Genomic DNA, 13,761 nt, shown 5'->3' on the forward strand with positions numbered 1-13,761 from the left:
TTCCAAAAGGAAATACTTACTGGAGGTTCTTAGGTGTTACATTGCCATCTGTTATTCGCTTTGTATTGTCAGCATTAACTTTAAAATTTTTGTAGCCAGTTGGACCTTGTGACGATTCATCGTCAGTTGAATCTTTTAACGATTCATCTAAAATTGGATCTTTTAACGATTCATCGTCAGTTGAATCTTGTAACGATTCATCGAAAATTGGATTTTCTGGTAATTTTTTTCCTTTTGGAAGTTCATTCTTTGAAAGTTCATTGTTTAAAGACTTATTGTCTGAAGTTTGTTCGTCAGTTTTAACTTGCAATGAAGGGAGAACGAGAAAGGCAACGAATGCTGTGAGAAATAAAAGTCTTCGAGCGTTCATTGAGGTGGACAGATTGGTGAAAAATTTGCCTTCATTTTATAGACTGTTTTGCACCGTAAATTTTGCATCCAATAAGAATATAGTGTTAAATAATTGTCCATTTGAACAATTAAAATCTTGAAATTTAATTATCAAGCATATATTTCCAAAAAATACCCTGCAATCTCTTATCGAGTGGATATCCTTGTGATTAGGACTTGTGTCTATGGCGAGTCAAGAAGCAGTCTGTCGCAAAACAATTCGTCTTGTAGAATATAATACAAATCTCAGGTTATCTTTCTGTTTATTGCGGTCCGCCATTGGTCAACGATGCCAAATATAGAAAACCGGGCTACATGGCAAAGTTTTTATTAATCCGATAGGCAAAAGACTGCATGTGGGTTCTATTTTACTGGCTTGTTTTTAAATTGCATTGGCGCAAACCAGCTAATTGGCCATATTCTGGATTTCTTGATTGGGCCGGTAGTTCCATTCAATGCAATTTTATAAGCTTACAGAAAGTCTCTTAGCTTGGCGACACTCATTCAATTAAACTCGAATAAATAATTTTGGATTTGGAGAGGCCTAAAATACATTCCAGCTAAAAAGGGGAGTATTATGGATAGCGCAGCGGTAGCTCGGGCCCCAAGCTATGGACGGGAAGGACATTTGTTACCGCGGTAAGCTTCCAAACGCACTGAATCGAACTTGATGCCCAAATAACGCCAAGAAATTTATTACACTTTTACTCGATCCCGAAGCCGAGAATATTTTCGAGAGATTTATCCAGCCTTTTCTTGAGCATTTCCATCGAATTGTACGATGGAAGGTCCAATCTATTAAAGCAGGTGTGCGAGACAGGCAAGTGTGATGGCGGGGAGAGAGTCTTTTCGATGGTGAATTTCCTGGGCCCATCTGAGCCTTGAAGATCCCTGAATCCGTTGAGCGGGAGTTTTGAGGATCCCGTGACAAACTGCAGCAAACGGATTTTTTTTTCAGCAGGATAACTATGTACAACCTTCCAAAACCATATAATCAGCGGGTCTGATTCGGTACAGTTTTTATAGATGGTGTTCTCCTTCCAATCGGAAATATCGATTTGGGTGACGCCCGAAATAAGCAGCTAAATGATAAACAATGCACCGCATACTTCCAATTCGCGCGCATCAAATATGGAGATCAACTCGCGGGGAACAATCTCATAAAATCCTCGGTTAATTTGGTGCATTTGCTCTGAAATCCGTTTGTAAGTTTTCCATTCCACAAGCTTTCTAAGTTAATTTAGCAATAAAAGGGGGCAGCCGCTTACTCGATGTACAGTCTTTTGTTGTCGTCGGTCACAGATATGGATGAGCCGTTTGGAATCAGGTCGACTATGATGGGATCGCCGCCCCCAAAGCGTACCTCCTCTACACTCATTGTCTCGAAAATCTGGTCGTGAATAGGATTGTTGAGCATCCAAATGAGACTTGAATACAGTTCCGAATCTATGGCCTCGAGGTCCGAAAGCATGGTACACGCAGCCCTATCCAATAACCGCTTGTAAAATGCAGGCACAAAATAAGCATCGATGAGGAACCCATGAAATGCGGCCAAGCCCAAAATTCGGCCGACAAAGTAGAAATAGGCCATGTGTTCGGGATTGATATAAGATCCCGGGCTTATTTGAAGCGTGTAGTTGTCTTGAGAGGAGTATTCAAATAGAGAATAATAGGGGTTGAAGATCTCTTTTGCCAGGAGGAAAAAGAATTCTCTCGATATTCCGCCATAATCGAGCCCCTCTTCGCCCTCAAAAATGATCTGCGGTTTTTTTTTCAATGACGAAAGCGTAAGATTGGAGATGACGTTGAAGGAATCTTCCAAAAGATTGTCTCTTCTAATGGGAACCTTGAAATATCCGCTCAAACTGAGTTCATAAGTCTTTGCCCTGAAATATGCCATTTTGCGATTAAAGTCTCGCTTATACTTTGGAATTGAAGGGCTAGGGAGGTGATGGTGGGTCCATTGAAACTTACTCATTTAAAGGAGACAGCCTTGGATCATCCCATGTGGTGACCTTTGTTTGGTGGTTTATAAAATAAGACCGACCGTGATCATCGACCCTCATCTCCCAGTTCGGTGGGAGCTGACCGAGTTGAGAAATGGCCACTCGCACCTCGGAATGTGGATCTCCTTGAGCAATGCAGGACAACGCTCCGCTAAAAGATCAGCATCAACAAAAAGGCAATTACCCGATGTTCAAGTTGACAAGAGATCGAGGGTCTACCCAAGTGGTGGTACGCGAGTTATGATCAACAAAATACGGACGGCCGTTGGTTGTCATTCTTCGTTCTATCATGAAATTACGACAACATTTTACCCCAGCCCATGGGAAGAGGTGTGGACTGCGATGGCGGGATCAACTGCATTGGCTGGCCATCGCAGACGTCCCCATAATTGCCGTCTTCGCCATGAGCGAGAAACTCTTGGCCTCGTAGTTGCAAGTTATGGAATTCTTGTTCAAGAGCCTTTGTCGGTGCTCGAGTAGGCTTCAAAGGCGGTCTGATGTCAGCCAAAGTGGTGGATGTGCTTTTTGCTAAAAGAGACGATGATGAAGGAGGGGTCCACGAAGTTGTCCTGGTATTGTGATCAACATAGTAAACTTTTCCCAAATGATTTCTTCGAGATTCCCATCCTGGAGGAAGCCGGATGTTGGGATCTGACGATCTTGGAGTCAAAGTAACCGGCCCGCCCCCGATATCCTGCACAAACATCCTGCTTGGTGAAGAAGGCTCGGACAAATATATTATCGGTGAATGCCCACCATTCCCGGTTAGATCGGAGGAAATCAGTATGGAAAGATGCCCCCTTATGCGTTTTCTAGTGTTTGTTGAAGGTCGAAGTGCAATATCGAACGATCTTGAGCACGAGGGGCGCAGAAAAATGTCCTTAAGAATGTCATTTATCGAGACGTTAACTACCCCCATAAACCCTTGATCATCTGTGAGGGAAAATCTTTTGCGATCAAAGATTTGGATCGATATGATGGAGCTTAATTGAACGGACCGTCTAGAGGGTCAGCAATAGAACACGTGTACATTATCACAGAATAGTCCCACGTTGGCGATGTGGTGGCAGTTTTTGGCGGATCGCAGGTCCAGGGACAGCTACTATCGCATGTCATGATGAGAAACGGCTCCGGCATTCCTATTGATTAACAGAGCCTGCCTGGTTTACTAAAAAGACCAAAGATCCCTCTTCTGGGCAGTCCATAGGCGCGAATGACTAGGTAGGGTGAAATCGCAAACCTTCAGAGGTACCTGTAACTCGAAGATCCCTTGCGGCGCTTGCAACGGTAGTGATGGCTGCACATGATGCGGCCTCATTAATGGAAAATGTCTCAGACATGCATTAAAATGAAAACAATTTAGCAATTCAGCCTTTTATTTGGGACTTTTTCCGTGGCACATGGCAATCCGATTTCAAAAAGAAATCGGTATACCGGATTCGCTGCGTTTCTCCCTCCTTGTATTTTACCTTAATATCATACTTTCCAGACTCAATAATGGTGGCCGGGTAAAACTCTGTAGTCATGTACTTGTAAGACGGCGCCTCTGCATCGACAATCGTTAAAGGGTCCACCAACAACTCGTCATTAAACAAGGCATATATTGACTGGCTGGGAAACGTGCTTTTCGGCTCATATTTTTTCCTCAAGAAATCGATCATATATTCGGGCGGGCATTCGTAGCTAACGGCGGTGTCCGAGATATCATTTACAACATAAACGTTTCTTTCCTCGTTAAAGTCAACGACGTTAACGAGAAAAAATCCAAACTTCTCATCTGGCTTGATATACGCAGCTACGGTACGGCCGACAAGGTGCTTTTTTGGAGGCGAACATTTCTAACACGTAAATTGACAAAACGATACGTTGTCGTGGTCGGGTGCACTTTGGCGCTCACATGTGGTGTGTTGAAAATTTTTATCGATTCCGTGCTCTTTTTGCGAGCAGATGCTTATGGAGGCGCTTTGAAAATGTTGCTCCTGATTTTGATCTAGTAAATTGATGCTTGATGTGCAGATCGTTTGTTGTGGAATGAACGCCCGAATTATTTTTGTTGTTTCCTCGACGAGATCCATTAGTAGCTCCCTTGGAGGCGGGCAATTGTCGCTTCTGCGATGAAAATGCTACTATTAAACCTTGCTGTCAATTCGTTTTCAAAGTATGCCGAGGCCAATTCAGGTATAACTTTGCGTCCTCTAATGAGCTTTTCATGGATATATATTACAGAGAGGGGAAAGGCCGTTAGAAATGCCTCGATGGCCTTGTTATTATCGGCCTACAGGAAATATTAATATGCAAGTACATGTGGAGGCATGTTTAAAAGCGACATGATCTCTTCAACGAGCCTGGAAAAATTTTCCGTCAAGCACGAGCAGAACTTTTCAATAACGTCATCGTGGCTAGACATTCCCATAGGAAGAATTTAAATAAATTTAAAAGCCGCAATTTATTGTAAAGATTCCAGGCAGCAATTGGCAGCAATGTGTGCCGTATGTGCTGAAATAGACCAGAAAGGACTGATGGGAACAGCATTGCCCAAAGGTATTTTGACAATACAGAATACATAGGAATTAATCCAGGCTTTCCAATCGTGGGTACAGTGACGCTTGGAGCAACGATTGAGCAATAAATTGACCAAACACAAATGGGTGTTCCCTCTTGTCCAATGTAGCAAATTGGGGTCAAAATTACAATTTAAACCAAATTAACAATTGCGATTTTGTAAAATCAATGGTCAGGGAAAGTGATCCTTCTTTAATATTTTCTCCCATCAAAATACATTCTCATGTGGGAAGTAGCGAGGCAAGCACGGTTGAGGGGGATATACTTTTTCGTTCTGCAAATTGTTCCTCGGATATGTTGGGGAAAAGGCCGAGCACTCCTACAGAGAGAATTTTGTCTTTGGACTTTCAAGATAAATGTCTTATGAATGCTGTTGATTATAGACCATTATCGCCATCGGCATCGGCATCGATATCGATATTTCCTTCTCCCCCCTCTCCAATCGGCTATAAAGAAACCCGAACTGCATTTATTTCGGCCAAAAAAGTCAATATCGAAGCATTAAACGAAAGTTCTCAACCATCTTGCACACTTGCCAAAAAGGGGGCGTCAAATGGGACTGAAAAGGCTCAAAATTCACGCGCGACATTACGTCCATACCCAACGCTGAAAAAGCAATCTTCTAGATTATCAGCAGATCGTGTCTCAGCTAGCAAAGACGATTTGCCTATCAAAGCATTTAAAGCGATTCCTGTACCCAAAGGCATTTACAATGCACCCCCGAGAGGAATTCCTGCAAAGGTAGTTCGGCCGTCAACGGTTCCAAAGTCTCCCCAATTTTTGTCTCGAAAAAAACCCCTGAATATTAATGAAAGACCTGCCGATACGCAAGCCTGCGCAACAGAGGCGGTCTGTTTAAGACCGTCACGCCCTCGTGCAATTGACCATGGTAGCGTGGCGAAAAAAAATACAAAAGAGCCGGCTACATCATGCCGTTCACTTGAGATGCCTGGCTTCATATTTAAAGCAAAGCCGGCACCAAAGGTTGCCCCGTTTGTACCCAAAAAATCGACAAAGCCCTTAACTGTGGGTATTGCGCCTCAATTTTTGACCGAACTAAAAAAACATTCGACCCCTACTTTGAGATCCTCGGCCTCTTCAACGTCGAGATCGTCCTTTGAATCATATTCAAAGGCATCGACCGAAAGGAAACACTCGGATGTGACCCGGCCAGTTTCAATTAAATTTTTTACCGAGGAGCGGGCTTCGATTAGGCAGAACACAAAGCTATCGATAGAAGAAGCCCCAGCATCCGCCCAAAGGAAGAAGATCCAAAGAATATGCTAGCCATTTTGTAAATCTGATTTTGTATTTATGAAATTAGTAAGCGGCCCGTGGTGTCGACATGTACACACTCATATGGAGACCGAAAAAGTATAGTCATATTCGATGGTTGGGATTACTGTAGATATAAATTTTAAAAATAATATCAAGTAGCTAGGGGTTGCATTAGTGAACAGCACCACTACCTTTCGCTTGGAAACGGAACAGAACTGCCAGCGCCAGCTGTGCCTTTAAGCATCTTGATCATCGAACACATGACAGAGGCATGTCTACATGGGTGGATAGATGCTGTTGACAGCGGCAGAAAGGGATGCGACTCAATTGTCACCGTTTTCCTCGCATGCTCAGCAGAAATGTCCTCGTAAATCTGACTGTGCGACAGTGGCGAGTCGTCCTTTATGTTGGTGGTACGGCAAAGTTACCTCGTCATAGCCGAACAGCCACACCCTTGGGACCTGATAAAACTTGTCATAAGTGATTGTGATGTCGTATTTGCGGCACGGTCTTATGTGATCGGCGCCGGTTTCAACATACCGGTCCTACTGGATTAGTGGGCCAAAAACATACGGGATCGTTGTCAATAATCGCCTCTTCTGAGGAAATGGAAGTAAACTCTGCTTCTGCGGGCTGCTGGTCCTCCTTTGTGTTGGACGACGACGCCGAGGCTCTTGAAAGGCACAGGACCCTTTTTGCCATCAAATACTGCTTGTCTGGAGGCAAATAGGAAACGCCATTGACTTTATGGCCTAATGGCCAGGAGATCGGCAGGGAAGAGGCCTTGTGCGATGGCATCGGCACGCCTTGCCACGACCATGATAGGAACTTTTGGGTCAGATTGTCCCCGGAAGCGATGAACTAAAAAGATATGCCGCCAATGGTACCTCCTCCGGCGTGATTCGTCCTGTTTCAATAATCGATTCCTTGAGCAATGGGACAAAGATCTCGCCGACTCTGGAAATCAGATTTGTATTTAGCATTGAGGAAAAAATTAAATCTGCACAATGCTCTGCATTGGTGGCGAGGTTTATCAATTTGACAACTTATCATTGGATGGCTTCTGAAGGGCGGAAATACAATTTTGTCGATTTGCAATTAAAAGTAAAATATGGCGGGATGCCGTGGAAATAAAATTATTTTTCCATTCATGCTTCAAGAAAATAGAACGTCAAATTTCAACGTCTTCCAGCGGCACAACGCAGATAAGGACGCAAAGGGATTGAACGTGCATTGTGGCGGACCCCTATCCTCGTCCTCTGCTGCGACTCAATTTCCGTTTGCAAGCAGACTGGAGTCGCTGGATTCCAAATACCGCTACCACGAACACAAGTCTGAATTTGACACGCCAAAAATCACATCCAAAATCCGATCTTTCCAAAGAAACCTGAATGGCTTTACCCCGATTTCGTCAAACACAAAGAACAGCGGATCTGTGCTCATCGGCCAAGATGGCGATTCCAACGGCTTTGTTCGAAAGCATCCAGCCGCCTTTGCATCAACTTCAAATCCAGCCGCCTTTGCATCAACTTCGAATCCAGCCGCCTTTGCATCAACTTCAAATCCAGCCGCCTTTGCATCAACTTCGAATCCAGCCGCCTTTCCATCAACTTCGAATCCAGCAGCCTTTGCGTCAACTTCGAATCCAGCCGCCTTTGCATCAACTTCGAATCCAGCAGCCCAATTTTCATTTTTGAAAAGGCCAGACGACAACCAGGAAAGAGGGTCGTACGCGCAACCGCCCAGCAAGCTTGATATCATTCAAGGGCTTCGCCCTCAAACGGAGAAACGCGAGGCTGCAATTTCGGAATACGAACGTCGAATTGGCCACAAAATCAATCGAAGAGTTGCACTTACAATCCTGCCGCTGTTTTGCATTGTTTATGCGGTTTCCGTATTTTTCGACTTGTTTTTTGCAACGCTTTACGAGCGAAAATGTAGGCTGCGTTGCATTTTCTTACACGATAGCGCTTTTTTACGTCATTTTTGGGTTGAGTCTGAATTTCCAAAGGTTGCTGAGGTGCTTTGCAATCACATTCCCGCTGTTTGCCTACAAAAAGATATTTTACGGCACAGATCTTTCCCACGCTTCAATACAGTTTCCGCTGCTCACAAAATACCTGCTGATGGGTGCGGTCTACGCATTGTCCTCAATGGTGTGTTTCTTCAGCTTTTTCAGCCGAACGATGACTTATGTTGTGTCTTCAGACCTGCAGTATTTTCCAATTTTAAAGTGTAGTTTCGTTGTCAACTTCAGGCCTGTTTTTCTATTCGGATACTCCCTGGCGTTTGCCGTGTATAGAACGCTGCTTTTTGTTGCGCGAAGAGAATCCGTACTGATATATCAATGGTACCCCGCCTCATTTCGTTGGGTTTCCATCAATCATTGTATTTATTTGATGTGCATATTTAGCCTTCTGTTTGTGCTGTTCCACAAGCTATACGTGGGATTGTTGTTCTTTGTTCTTCGTATTTTTGTCGAGTAAGTGCAGTGTGCTGACGAGCCTAGTGTCCAAATGATGTCGCTCAGAGCACTCTCCATCTCGGACGTGTTTTTCATGTTTGTGGTGCTGTTGTATTCGTACATGGTGGAAAATCTTTGGTCCTTTGACTATTTTCTCGTTTTGAAAGAAATGACCTGCGTACGTGCATGTTGGTCGCTTATGTGTTTAGAACCCACGCGTCGTTGAGATGATGCCGCGAGGCGTCATCAATGCAATTGGCGGCCTGGAGAGCTCTCATACGCATTTGCGAATGCTCGCCTACATAGACATAATTAATGCCTTTGGCCGGTCCGAGGCGCAGAGGACCCATTTGTGGGAAGATATCGACACCACGCCGACGGCCTGGGATTCCATTCGAAACGCATGTGCCAAGGTGTTGCGAGAGTGGGTTTCGCTTTTGTCAAAGTCGCAACATCAATTGGTAGCTTTTGAAAAAGGTTCGCAATTTGCTGTGACCGCGTAGACATCGTTTCCAACCAGGATGATTCGATCTGGCTGAACATCAAGGGCGTGCCCGAGATAGCAATGGTCTGCGAAGCCCTGTTTCGCTCGTCATTGTTCTACTCCGAATATGAACAGGTGCTTCTTGCCCTTGAGCGTAAGCATGCCCGATGTTTATTCCGTTTTCCATGTAGTGACTCGATTGATCATTCTTTTCTCCTACGAAGAGGACCGGTATGGACTCATCCAAAGCGATCTGGTAGAAATGGTAAAGCTGTATTTGGACATTGTTTTCGAAATCGAGTCGTTCAACGAATCGGTCCCTGCAAGACCAAACAAATGGGCAGAGCTTATTCTAGATGCAACTGTTAAATCAAGCGGGTCTTATTACGGGACAATCGACCCCACCAGCAGTGTTCTGGTTGAATGTGTCAATACGATCCATGAAATGTACCGTGTTTTCGACAAGGATTTGCTTGACCTGGAATTGCCGCTCCGATACAAAAATAAGATCACCTCGATACTGGCTGCCGAGGATGGCTGTGATCGCGGATAATAAAGCTGTTTGTTTTTAACGAATAAATGTGAATTTGTTGTGCACGCATGCATCCAGTACTTTGGGCGCATCCGCTTGCACCTGTCGTGTATGTGGGCTAACGAAGGCAACCGTTGCACTATGTAAAGGCGGCTCGTTAAAAACCGACCGTGCCAAACGGGACATCTGCCACGTAGACAATACAGCGAAACCAACAAAAGATGGCAGGGTATTTTTCGTGTTACAATCCAAAGTCGACAAATGTTGTCGAATTCTTGTGTTACATGATGGCGTTGATGCCCAGACTGTCCTTTGGCCCCGTTTTTGCACCGCGATGAATTGGCTCGTTTATTCTCGTGTGGTGCCACTCTTGCAACGGCCAATACGAGTCTAAAAAAGCCATCAGACGAAAACAGGCTATGCTTTGGTTTGCACAAAGATACGTTTGCATTGGCATCCAGCGTGTTTTATTTACGATATACTTTTTTTGGCTTTGGCGACTACAATAACGAACGATAAGCCATACAATTGAAATCAGCAGCCGGTCTCTTAAAAACGAACTTTCCCTTTTAATTCTGTCGATCTCTTCTTTTAGCTGCGTTCGTTTGATTTCGCCTAAAAAGTTAGAGCGGGTCGAGCGATGTACGGATATCTTCAATCCCCTTAATTGCAGAATGGATATTCCCTTCAATCGACCGCGCAGTGGAATCGGATTTTTCAATGCTCTCCGATATGAAATTCTATAAAGGATGAGGAAGCGATATTTATGCAAACAGAAGAACGCTGCAACTCCATCCTCGCCGTGTTGATGATGGCATCAATTTGACACTTTTGCCCTTCAAAGTGCACTTTTGCTTCCGCTAGCTTCGCATCTCTATGAGAAAGGTATGGATCTGTACATTGATTTTTCCAAATCCTGTAAATGCTCATTGACGGCTTCAATTGTTTGAGCGAGCGCGTCATTGATTTGCTGTTCAATTGCCCGTTTTTGAAGCGAAGTTCGCCGCAAAAGCTTTTTTTGCATTGACTTGTAAAAAGCCTCGAGCTCGTCATCCAAGTCTGCAGGTTCGCTTGAAGACTTGTCTATATTCGATTGCGAGGATGGAAGTGTCAGAATGGCAGACGGTTTCGGTTCCCTTTCACACGTTAGTGTGGATATGTTGAGTGGAATGCACTTATTGTGACGTGAGGGGGCCCTCCCCTTCTTTGTTCGCACGCCAGACGCCATCTTACAGATAAAATTACGCGAGAATTGATGCAAATATGCTGATCTTTACCGATTGATGCGCGGCAGCTTTTTACACCGGTGCATGATTGCATTGTATGGGCAATGCATGCCACAATTAGATGGCAAGCCCGGTCAAATTGAAAACGGGCACCATTGCACGACAGGCCATTGCATCAAGTCAAGTTTTATTTCAACTTGCATAATTTTGAAAATTTTGATGCCATTTTGGAGGTCGCCACTGAGGACGCATTTGGATGCACGGAGATGGATCATCAGATACATGTCAACCAATCAGTCTTCATTCCCAAAAAAGTATCCGCAATATGACGCGCCCGAAAATACGGAAACATATCGGAGCAGCAACCGCCATCCCAAGCCGCTTCAGAAAGACCCTCTGAAAGAGCCCAGTTTTGCCTTGGGAGACCAAGGGCTTGTGTTTGCAAACAAGAAGGCAGGATACCCTACCAATTCACCCGACACCACATATCGATCGGCATCAAAACACTCGCAAAGTACATATAAAATGCCGCTTGGCGAGTTTTCACACAAACAGCCATGTGTTGTAGATTCTCCTCAGCCAAAAAAGACGTCGAGGTATCTTTCTTACTGCGATCTACCAAACAGTGCATCTGAAAATTATGCTCCTACTTCTAATACGCAAAATACAACCCCATCTTCAACTGCGTCTGATTTATCTCCAAGTGCATCGACCAGCGAAGAACATTGGGCGCCTACAAGCAGCAAAAATAAACTGCAAACTAAAGAGAAAAACAACCTCGCAATAAAAGAAAAAGAAAAAGGCCCTTTTGACAGCAAGTGTGTTCTTGAGAAGCCTATTGATGGCACACCACATACTGGGGGCTCAATAGATGGTGAGACTAATCCGATCGACCCGGTCAACGTTAATGCAGAGGTAGGTCTTTTCTTTGATAATCCTGTCAAAGCCACAGGCAACCATATAACAGACTTTGGAGAGTTGTTCCGCAGCGTTATTGGGATTGATCCGTTGACATGGGAGGTTTATTGTTTAAAGCTAGAAACCCCAGAGCTGATAGGATGCACTGAGCACCTATTCAATGGCCTGTCGAAGAATTCAACCCAAATGCTCGCTTTACAACCTTCACCGTCATTTGTGTCGCCATCATTCTCGCGAAACTCAGCACATGATCGATCACCAGACAAAAAAAGAGCCTTCTCAATTGCTAAAGACCAGCTAGTTCCTGCCACAAACCCCATCAAAATGTACTTTGATACAAAAAAGCCCTACACGGGCATCGATTTCCCCACTGACTTTATAGAGTCCGTTTCACGGTCTGGCCGCGGGATTTTTGGGATCAATTCCCTTGTATATGCATCCGAAACCCTGTTTCTCGTTCTCAATGATCCACTTTCCGCTATGGTCTTGTTCCAGAAAACCAAAATTCCAGCACTGTCCATTCCTCTTGGGCTTGACGACCCGGTTCAGCTTCGATATCTCGCTTCTCTTCTCTCGCAGGCATTTTCCAAAGTAATTTTTATTTGTAATGGCATACCGAGCCAAATGGATTCTCTTCCATCGCTAGAGCCAATTCAACTGCATTTTTCTTCGCTTTTACAGCGTTGGAGATGCCACATTATTCCTGCTCACGCTGTGTTTAAAACCGTTGAAAACTCAACGCCAATTGCATGCGCAGCATCATCTGCGACTTTAAGCATTGCGTCTGAATCTCGGAGGCTATGGCAGACACTTTCAGTGCTCATGAGAGACGCCAACGGCATCAACACACTACTTGCCTTGGCTATCCCTTTGCCCGCGAAAAATGTCGTTGCATCGTCTGACTACCTTGCACAGGTGCGTCAGGAGTTAGCGCTCGGCACCCAGGCTCTCTGGGGCACACCATTGCTCTGGTCACTTCCGCCACTCACGGACATTATGAAGGGGCTGCGGCCCGGCGAATTGACCGTGCTTACTGGGCCCACAGGGTCCGGAAAAACCACCATTCTTTCTCTGTTTTCTATCGACTGGTGCGAGCAGCAGGTGCCAACACTTTGGGGCTCCTTCGAAATTCCCAACCACCGTATTCTCAAGAAAATGATGGTCCAACGGCGAGGAAAGCAATTTTCTGCGGATCCTCATCAAGCCATTGTGGAACTCGAGGCCGAAGCGGCATACTTTTCCAAGCTTCCGCTGCACTTTATGAATTTCTTTGGTTCTGCTGCGCCATTTTCAGACGTATTGGAAACCATGGCTTGGGCGGTTCAGAACCTCTCCATCAAACACATTATTCTGGACAACCTACAGTTCATGACCTCGGGTCATGGGGGTTCCGGTAGGACACATGCACAGCCTGTCACTTCCTTCACCAAGTTCGACTACCAAGATAGGGTCATTTCCGAGATTCGTCGATTTGCAACCGAAACCAACTGCCATGTCACGCTTGTAATTCATCCCCGCAAGGAGCAGGATAACACTATTCTTGGCATATGTTCCGTCTCCGGAACTGCAAAGGCAACACAGGAAGCCGACAATGTCTTGATCCTTCAAAAAATAGGGCAAAAGCGCACCATCGACGTGAGGAAGAACAGGTTCGATGGTGAACTTGGCCGAGTAATATACACATTCGACCCAAATACTCTAAGGGTAAGCATACTTACAATTGACACATAGATCCATGCTGTCGATGCAGACCATGATGAGGGAGAGTGCACCGAAAACTAATTTATGCGCCATAACTTAACAATAAACAATCAGATCCAGTGCTGCCGTTATCTCTAATGTGCAACTGAGCCGGCTCGATAGCTCCCATAAATACGGCAATTGATCGCTTATATCTAATG

At 44.8% G+C, this 13,761-nt stretch overlaps 9 protein-coding genes across 9 annotated transcripts; 5 read left to right on the top strand and 4 right to left on the bottom strand.

Annotated features, from left to right (window-relative positions):
* Window positions 1-95: 95 nt before the first annotated feature.
* Window positions 96-491, top strand: DI09_22p10 (uncharacterized protein; the record flags this gene model as incomplete). Its single annotated transcript, XM_013382978.1, has 2 exons — window positions 96-219; window positions 271-491. Coding segments are annotated over 2 exons (345 nt in total), but the record flags the coding sequence as incomplete, so codon positions are not given.
* Window positions 492-1,094: 603 nt separating this feature from the next.
* Window positions 1,095-3,736, bottom strand: DI09_22p20 (E3 ubiquitin-protein ligase; the record flags this gene model as incomplete). Its single annotated transcript, XM_013382979.1, has 7 exons — window positions 1,095-1,367; window positions 1,500-1,620; window positions 1,659-2,276; window positions 2,365-2,547; window positions 2,696-3,397; window positions 3,435-3,498; window positions 3,637-3,736. 7 exons carry the CDS (start codon window positions 3,734-3,736, stop codon window positions 1,095-1,097), a joined length of 2,061 nt encoding a protein of 686 aa, XP_013238433.1.
* A 1,390-nt stretch (window positions 3,737-5,126) lies between these two features.
* DI09_22p30 (uncharacterized protein) lies at window positions 5,127-6,245 on the top strand (the record flags this gene model as incomplete). Its single annotated transcript, XM_013382980.1, has 1 exon — window positions 5,127-6,245. One exon carries the CDS (start codon window positions 5,127-5,129, stop codon window positions 6,243-6,245), a length of 1,119 nt encoding a protein of 372 aa, XP_013238434.1.
* Window positions 6,246-6,423: 178 nt separating this feature from the next.
* On the bottom strand, window positions 6,424-7,219 carry DI09_22p40 (autophagy-related protein 3; the record flags this gene model as incomplete). Its single annotated transcript, XM_013382981.1, has 3 exons — window positions 6,424-6,636; window positions 6,777-7,097; window positions 7,124-7,219. 3 exons carry the CDS (start codon window positions 7,217-7,219, stop codon window positions 6,424-6,426), a joined length of 630 nt encoding a protein of 209 aa, XP_013238435.1.
* A 128-nt stretch (window positions 7,220-7,347) lies between these two features.
* Window positions 7,348-8,475, top strand: DI09_22p50 (uncharacterized protein; the record flags this gene model as incomplete). Its single annotated transcript, XM_013382982.1, has 1 exon — window positions 7,348-8,475. The coding sequence occupies one exon, from the start codon at window positions 7,348-7,350 to the stop codon at window positions 8,473-8,475; it is 1,128 nt and encodes a 375-aa protein (XP_013238436.1).
* Window positions 7,415-7,997, bottom strand: DI09_22p60 (uncharacterized protein; the record flags this gene model as incomplete). The annotated part of the gene is made up of 2 exons (XM_013382983.1): window positions 7,415-7,570; window positions 7,638-7,997. 2 exons carry the CDS (start codon window positions 7,995-7,997, stop codon window positions 7,415-7,417), a joined length of 516 nt encoding a protein of 171 aa, XP_013238437.1.
* A 452-nt stretch (window positions 8,476-8,927) lies between the features above and the next one.
* DI09_22p70 (uncharacterized protein) lies at window positions 8,928-9,737 on the top strand (the record flags this gene model as incomplete). Its single annotated transcript, XM_013382984.1, has 2 exons — window positions 8,928-9,177; window positions 9,376-9,737. 2 exons carry the CDS (start codon window positions 8,928-8,930, stop codon window positions 9,735-9,737), a joined length of 612 nt encoding a protein of 203 aa, XP_013238438.1.
* Window positions 9,738-10,590: 853 nt separating this feature from the next.
* On the bottom strand, window positions 10,591-10,944 carry DI09_22p80 (uncharacterized protein; the record flags this gene model as incomplete). Its single annotated transcript, XM_013382985.1, has 1 exon — window positions 10,591-10,944. One exon carries the CDS (start codon window positions 10,942-10,944, stop codon window positions 10,591-10,593), a length of 354 nt encoding a protein of 117 aa, XP_013238439.1.
* An 82-nt stretch (window positions 10,945-11,026) lies between these two features.
* DI09_22p90 (uncharacterized protein) lies at window positions 11,027-13,642 on the top strand (the record flags this gene model as incomplete). Its single annotated transcript, XM_013382986.1, has 2 exons — window positions 11,027-13,531; window positions 13,592-13,642. The coding sequence occupies 2 exons, from the start codon at window positions 11,027-11,029 to the stop codon at window positions 13,640-13,642; spliced, it is 2,556 nt and encodes an 851-aa protein (XP_013238440.1).
* Between the last annotated feature and the right edge of the window lie 119 nt (window positions 13,643-13,761).

This window comes from Mitosporidium daphniae (assembly GCF_000760515.2).
Source record: "Mitosporidium daphniae strain UGP3 chromosome Unknown contig-22, whole genome shotgun sequence".
In the NCBI taxonomy this organism is placed as follows: domain Eukaryota; kingdom Fungi; phylum Microsporidia; genus Mitosporidium; species Mitosporidium daphniae.